The 8,186-nt window shown below is 43.1% G+C and overlaps 1 protein-coding gene across 1 annotated transcript; it reads right to left on the bottom strand.

Annotated features, from left to right (window-relative positions):
* Positions 1–1,526: 1,526 nt before the first annotated feature.
* Positions 1,527–6,695, bottom strand: LOC120056603 (LRRN4 C-terminal-like protein). Its single transcript, XM_039004802.1, has 2 exons — positions 6,593–6,695; positions 1,527–2,829 (listed from the first exon to the last, which is right to left on the bottom strand). The coding sequence occupies exon 2, from the start codon at positions 2,822–2,824 to the stop codon at positions 2,078–2,080; it is 747 nt and encodes a 248-aa protein (XP_038860730.1). The 5' UTR covers positions 2,825–2,829; positions 6,593–6,695; the 3' UTR covers positions 1,527–2,077.
* Between the last annotated feature and the right edge of the window lie 1,491 nt (positions 6,696–8,186).

Genomic DNA, 8,186 nt, shown 5'->3' on the forward strand with positions numbered 1-8,186 from the left:
GATCTGTGTATTTCTCCAACGCTCAGTTGTCCTGAGTCTGCACAGAACTCCCAGGACCTGGATCAATGGAGACACTCAAGTTTTTTTAATCCTGTATCTCTTGACATATTCATGAAAATAGTCATGGCCTCTAAACCATCAAACCGTCATACTGGACCCTATTCCAACTAAACTACTGAAATAGCTACTTCCTGTGCTTGGCCCTCCTATGTTGAACATAATAACACATCCAACGGATGTGTACCAAACTCACTAAAAGTGTCAGTAATAAAGCCTTTCTTGAAAAAGCCAAACCTTGACCTGGAAAATGTAAAACGCTATCGGCCTATTCGAATCTCCTATTCCTCTCAAAATGTTTTGAACAAGGTGTTGTGCAGCAACTCACTGCCTTCCTGAAGACAAATAATGTATATACGAAATGCTTCAGTCTGGTTTTAGACCCCATCATAGCACTGAGACTGCACTCGTGAAGGTGGTAAATTACCTTTTAATGGCGCCAGACCAAGGCTCTGCATCTGTCCTCGTGCTCCAAGACCTTAATGCTGCTTTTGACACCATCGATCACCACATTCTTTTGGAGAGATTAGAAACCTTAAGTGATCTACACGGACATGTTCTTGCCTCTCTTTGAAAGATATCAGTTTGTCTCTGTGGATGGTTTGCCCCCTGACAAATCAATGGTAAGTTTCAGCGTTCCTCAAGGTTCCGTTTTTGGACCACTATTGTTTTCACTATATATTCTACCTCTTGGTGAGTTCATTCGGAAACACAATGTCAACTTTCACTGCTATGCGGACGACACACAGCTGCACATTTCGATGAAACATGGTGAAACCTCAAAATTGTCTACCCTGGAAGCCTGTGTTTCAGACATGAGGAAGTGGATGGTGGCAAATGTTTTGCTTTTAAACTTGGACAAAACAGAGATGCTAGTTCTAGGTCCCAAGAAACAAAGAGATCTGCTGTTGGATCTGACAATTAATCTTGATGATTGTACAGTTGTCTCAACTGACATTTACTCTTGAGGTACTGACCTGTTGCACCCGCTACAACCACTGTGATTATTATTTGACCCTGCTGGTCATCTATGAACATTTGAACATCTTGAAGAACAATCTGGCCTTAAATGGCCATGTACTCTTATAATCTCCACCAGGCACAGCCAGAAGAGGACTGGCCACCCCCATAGCCTGGTTCCTCTCTAGATTTTTTGCTAGGTTTCTGCCTTTCTAGAGAGTTTTTCTGAGCCACCGTGCCTCTACATTTGAATTGTTTGCTGTTTGGGGTTTTAGGCTGGGTTTCTGTATTGCACTTTGTGACATCTGCTGATGTAAAAAGGGCTTTATAAATACATTTGATTCATTGACTGATTTATTGAGTGTCCACATACTTTTGACCATGTAGTGTATTTCCTGAGCTTTCTTATATCTCCTAGATAGACACTTCAAAACTGTATTCTTTATAAGATATTTTTTTATTGTCTTTTTAACATTCATGAATGTGTTATTCAATGCCTTTCTATGGGCTTGAGTAGTAAAGGCTGAATTCAATGTTTTATATAGATATTTTTTTAATACCTAAAGGAATCCTAAAATTCAAGGTGATGTTGCTCTCCAAATGGATAACTTGAAATAACATGATGTAGGTAGTTAAATAATTGAAAGAAAAACATGTTTATTTATGAGCCTAAGTATTTGTGAAATTGGCCTCATGTGAAATCATTGTCAAAAGCGCGAGAGGTATTGTTGCATGTAGGTCTAGATTATTTATGGATTGATCATATAGAAATATCAAAACAGTCTTTTAACAACTCCAAAGCAATTGCATGTGGCGCAGGAGGAACCACTGACTCACTGCATTGTTCTATTATCAAGACATCTGCTGGTAACTCTTAACTGGTTAGGAGAGCTCATGAGGTCTCCTAAATATCTGTCAACTTGGTGTGACACTTATGACTAAAGAGCCTTCCTGCATAGCTTTTATTTTTAACCATAAGAGTAGGAATAAAATGTCTCTATTCTCAGCCCTAGATAGCCACCCCTGAGTCAACCTCTACCATAGCCCACCCTCAGTCCTCTCATAGTGTTTCCTCTGTGGCCTGGGTGATCCTGGCATCTGCTTTTCTCCGAGCCCTGTGCCTCCAGAGCAGGACAGCCAGTGAGAGGAGCAACAGGAGCCCCAGGGCCCCTCCGATCAGCCCAGCTTTGAGGGCCACACTGCTGTCCCCAGGGGGCTCGTACATCGTACAGGACCCCTCCTGACGCTCACTGACTCCAACATAATTCACCGCCACCACACACACCTCTGCCCCCTGCCCCATCCCCATCACAGTACCACTCCTCTGGTCTACACCAAACACCAAGGGCTCCAGCGCACCCACCACCACCTTATAATGGGTCACGAAAGACAATGGTGCACACCACTGAACCACAACTCCTGAACCGTCCATAGACAGTCTCTTCAGGTAGGGAGCCTCTGGGGCCGCATGGGGCCCACTCACCCCCGGACACAGGCAGCCGCTGGAGGCTGCTAGCTGGGAACAGGGAGGCTGTTGCTCCCGGCAGGGGTCATAGTCACAGGGTTGAGGATTGGTGCCCTGTGAGGGGGCAGGTGGGGGGTGACTGGGTGGATCCGTAAATGTATCGTAGTAGTCGTCTGAGTGGAGCTGCAACAGGTCGTAAGTGTCTCCGTTTGGCCTCAGAGGCAGGGTGGCTGTGTGGTTGGTCCATGAGACGTCAGAAGGTGCGGCAAAGGAGGAGGAGCCATTAAGAAGGGCCAGTAAGAGGATTATCAGTGGAGGTGGACAATCCTTATTGGCGGACATGGTATCTGAAGATGATAGAAAATAACACTCCATTAGAGAGGGTTTGACAAAGGATCTGCTTATGAAAGGTATTCGGATGGAGACATACATCTGTATGTATATCTGTACAGTACCAGTCAAAAGTTTGGACACACCTACTCATTCAAGGGTTTTTCTTTATTTTTACTATTTTCTACATTGCAGAATAATAATGAAGACATCAAAACTATGAAATAACACATATGGAATCATGTAGTTACCAAAAAAGTGTCAAACAAATCAAAATATATTTAATATTTTTCAAAGTAGCCACCCTTTGCCTTGATAACAGCTTTGCACACTCTTGCCATTCTCTCAACCAGCTTCACATGGAATGCTTTTCCAACAGTATTGAAGGAGTTCCCACATACAGTTGAAGTCGGAAGTTTACATACACCTTAGCCAAATACATTTAAACTCAGTTTTTCACAATTCCTGACATTTAATCCTAGTAAAAATCCCCTGTCTTAAGTCAGTTAGGATCACCACTTTATTTTAAGAATGTGAAATGTCAGAATAATAGTAGAGAATGATTTCTTTCAGGTTTTATTTCTTTCATCACATTCATCACATGTACACAGAAGTGTACATACACTCAATTAGTATTTGGTAGCATTGCCTCTAACATGTTTAACTTGTGTCAAACGTTTCTGGTAGCCATCCACAAGCTTCCCACAACAAGTTGAGGGAATTTTGGCCCATTCCTCCTGACAGAGCTGGTGTAACTGAGTCAGGTTTGTAGGCCTCCTTGCTCACACACGCTTTTTCAGTTCTGCACACACATTTTCTATAGGATGAGGTCAGGGCCTTGTGATGGCCACTCCAATACCTTGACTTTTTGTCCTTAAGCCATTTTCCACAACTTTGGAAGTATGCTTGGGGTCATTGTCCATTTGGAGCACCCATTTGCGACCAAGCTTTAACTTCCTGATTGATGTCTTGAGATGTTGCTTCAATATATCCACATAATTTTCATTCCTCATGTGCCATCTATTTTGTGAAGTGCACCAGTCCCTCCTGCAGCAAAGCACCCCCATAACATGATGCTGCCACCCCCGTGCTTCACGGTTGGAATGGTGTTCTTTGGCTTGCAAGCCTCCCCGTTTTTCCTCCAAACATAATGATGGTCATTATGGCCAAACAGTTCTATTTTTGTTTCATCAGACCAGAGGACATTTCACCAAAAAGTACGATCTTTGTCCCCATGTGCAGTTGCAAACCCGTAGTCTGGCTTTTTATGGCGGTTTTGGAGCAGTGGCTTCTTCCTTGCTGAGCGTCCTTTCAGGTTATGTCGATATAGGACTGTGGATATTGATACTTTTGTACCTGTTTCCTCCAGCATCTTCACAAGGTCCTTTGCTGTTGTTCTGGGATTGATTTGCACTTTTCGCACCAAAGTACGTTCATCTTTAGGAGACAGAACGCGTCTCCTTCCTGAGCAGTATGACGGCTGCGTGGTCCCATGGTGTTTATACTTGCGTACTATTGTTTGTACAGATGAACGTGGTACCTTCAGGCATTTGGAAATTGCTCCCAAGGATGAACCAGACTTGCCAAAGTTATAGTTTGTTAACAAGAAATTTGTGGAGTGGTTGAAAAACGAGTTTAATTGACTCCAACCTAAGTGTATGTAAACTCCGACTTCAACTGTATACTGAGCACTTGTTGGCTGCTTTTCCTTCACTCTGTGGTCTAACTCATCCCAAACCATCTCAATTGGGTTGAGGTTGGGTGATTGTGGAGGCCACGTTGTCTGTTGCAACACTCCATCACTCTCCTTCTTGGTCAAATAGCCCTTACACATTCTGGAGGTGTGTTAGGTCATTGTCCTGTTGAAAAACAAACGATAGTTCCACTAAGAGCAAACCAGATGAGATAGCGTATCGCTGCAGAATGCTGTGCTAGCCATGCTGGTTGAGTGTACCTTGAAATCCAAATAAATTACATACAGTGTCACCAGCAAAGCACCCTCACACCGGCACACCTCCTCCTCCATGCTTTTTGGTGGGAAGCACACATGCAAAAATAATCCGTACACCTACTCTGCGTCTCACAAAGACACGGCGGTTGGAACCAAAAATCTCAAATTTGGACTCATCAGACCAAAGGACAGATTTCCACCGGTCTTATATCCATTGCTTGTGTTTCTTGGCCCAAGCAAGTCTCTTCTTATTGGTGTCCTTTAGCAGTGGTTTCTTTGCAGCAATTCGACCATGAAGGCCTGATTTACGCAGTCTCCTCTGAACAGTTGATGTTGAGATGTTTCTGTTACTTGAACTCTGTGAAACATTTATTTGTGCTGCAATTTCTGAGGCTGGTAACTCTAATGCACTTATCCTCTGCAGCAGAGGTAACGCTGGGTCTTCCGTTCCTGTGGCGATCCTCATGAGAGACAGTTTCATCATAGCGCTTGATGGTTTTTGCGACTGCACTTGAACTTTCAAAGTTCTTGAAATTTTCCGGATTGACTGACTTTCATGTCTTGTTAAAATGTACTTTTAACAAGGCACACCTGTTAATTGAAATACATTCCAGGTGACTACCTCATGAAGCTGGTTGAGAGCTGTCATCAAGGCAAAAGGTGGCTACTTTGAAGAATCTAAAATCTAAAATATATTTTGATTTGTTTAACACTTTTTTGGTAACTACATGATTCCATATGTGTTATTTCATAGTTTTGATGCCTTCACTATTATTCTACAATGTAGAAAATAGTAAAAATAAAGAAAAACCCATGAATGAGTAGGTGTGTCCAGACTTTTGACTGGTTCTGTATATATTCCAAATGTGTTGTTATTCTTACATTTGTGAAGAATGCTTGATTTCACGTGCTGTATGGGATATCGCACATGATAATTTATTTCCCTCAACCCTTTTTATAAATCAGACCAGCGTAGATTGACACAGGGCGGTTGGTAGCCTAGCAGTTAAGAGAGTTGGGCAAGTAACCAAAAGGTAGCTGGTTCGAATCCCTGGGCCGGCAAGTTACAAAATCTGTCTGTGCCCTTGAGCAAGGCACTTAACCCTAATTCCTCTGGATACGATTGTCTGCTAAAACATGAATGTGGAAGTGGTTACTGGCACCACCATCATTTGGGATTTAAAACACCAATATGCTAATCTGAAACCCAAAGCTTTGTAATGTAAAAAAAAACAGACCCAATCCCACAATGAATCCCCAGCCTCCATGAATGGAAAACAAGGTAGAAATGTAACATCAAGTTGTATGTTATTCATGATCCTTTAGTTTAATTTTCATCATACAGTATGACCATACTGTACAAAAGTTCTTCACACACAGCTGCCCTTTTATGTTGAACATTTTGGGAACATTGAAGCACTGAGGAATAAATCTGCACAGTGGGTTCGAGCCAGGCTTTACACACCCAGCACACAGAACAGCCCTGTCAGCTGCTCCCACTTACAGCAGAGCTGCCAGTGCAATCTCCCCATGATTCTATACAAATATATCTACCTGACAGATTCCCTAAATAAACAAGTATGGATGAATAAACATACTAATCTAACAGCAAGCAGCACACACCAAACAACCATAGGTAAGGTTCAGTAGAACCACACTAACAGGGAGCGCGAGACAACCCAACCCAACTGTATGCCAGTAGTCACAGAGTTAGATGTGTGTCAATAGACTTCAACACATTGTAGAAATGTTTTCTTTAGTAATTCACATAGAATAAGGACTAGACAATCATTTTAGATTGATTCATATTCATAAAAATATCAGTTTACCTGATTTTTCGATAGTCCTTTATTGCTTTCGAAATCTTGCCACCAATGTTTCTTCTCTCTCTTTCTGTTCAGTGACTCTCTCCCCTTCTCTCTGGCCCTCGTTTTATACATTCTTCCTAACTCCCCAACAATCACCTCCTTCTTTTCTCCCTCCCCCATCCACCCTTCTCTGCTTTCTCTACCACCCCCCCCCCCCGTTTGCTCTATCACTATCCCTCTCTTCCCGCTGCACCTCTCTCTCTGTTCCATGGGGGTTTGGCAATGTGTGTGTGTGTGCCTCTCACTTGCTGCCCCTGTATGTGAGGTAACTACCACATTAACTCCTATTACATTCCATTGGCATGTGCAGTTTTTTTCAGAGCAGGCCCTGTTCATTAATAAGGCTCTTTCTGCCTGTCAGGGCTGGAGCACAGTGAATGGTTGGGGGTGATTCTGTCTGCTGCCCAGGCTGATTCACACACATCTCTCACCCTCAGACACGCGTCAGTGCCACCGAACCCTTTCCCTCAATGGTTCACCTCTCCTTCTCCCCCTTTACTGGCTGTATGACTGTCCCAAACACTGGCTGGTTAAGAATGTTCTACATGCACATGCTGTCATCAAACATGGAGGAGGCAAGTGTTCAGGGTTTGAACGAGGTCAGATCACCAAATAACTTGACTGGACTTGCCGACCTGCTGCTCTGAAATCAAAGCTCAACAGAATAGAATACTTAATTATTTCCACTGAAGAGAGGCTGAGTCTAACTGTCAAAACAAAGCAACACTTTGAAACAGTTGCACAAGCTGGACCAAGAGAAGGATTAATGTAGAATAGCCAATCAGGTTGAGTGTATTGTTTTCTTCTATATTTTGGCATTGTTCTATAAAAAAACACAAAAACAAAATGTTAACTAATGCCCCTATACACTCTTACAAGTAAAGGTGTCTAGAAGAACTGGGTGTCTAGAAGACACTGGGCCTATTGGCACCGCCCTATGGGACTCCCGATCACGGCCGGTTGTGATACAGCCGAGATCAAACCTGGGTCTGTAGTGACGCCATTACAATGAGCCCCTCCTCCTACAGTTCCTCCCACAAACCTTCACTAACATGTCCTATGTATAAACACTAAAGAAAAAAAATCTGCAGTGTACAAACGTTTACTCTAATGGCTGGCCAAAAATAATTACATGAAAGCCATGTCTCCCATAAGCCACACCTCCAATCTTCTGATAGGCTGTCACCTCTGCAATATATTATTAAAATAGGCCTAAGAGGTCTAAGGCACTGCATCACAGTGCTAGAGGCGTCACTACAGACCCAGGTTTGAGCGTACAAAACATTAAGAACACCGGCTCTTTCCATGACATAGGTTGCGGTCCAAACACTTAAAAGACACACCCTTGTCCACTTACCCTCGCCTTATGCCCTTGGGGGAATCCCCGTCGCCATCTTGGTGGGCGGTCCAAATGATTAGCCAAGCAAGGGAAGTTTGCAACATAAGCCCGTTAGCCCTCGTTTTTAGTTGGCTTTGCGAGTGTACAATGATGTTCACTCCGGGCCTATAATTCAATTCACTACGATTGTACATCCGCTAAGAAAAGTCTGCGAAA

The sequence above is a fragment of the Salvelinus namaycush genome, chromosome 12 (assembly GCF_016432855.1).
Source record: "Salvelinus namaycush isolate Seneca chromosome 12, SaNama_1.0, whole genome shotgun sequence".
Classification (NCBI taxonomy): Eukaryota; Metazoa; Chordata; class Actinopteri; order Salmoniformes; family Salmonidae; genus Salvelinus; species Salvelinus namaycush.

Bases quoted from the DNA above. Each gene is read 5' to 3' on its own strand.
- LOC120056603 (XM_039004802.1), bottom strand. From the start codon at position 2,824: ATGTCCGCCAATAAGGATTGTCCACCTCCACTGATAATCCTCTTACTG.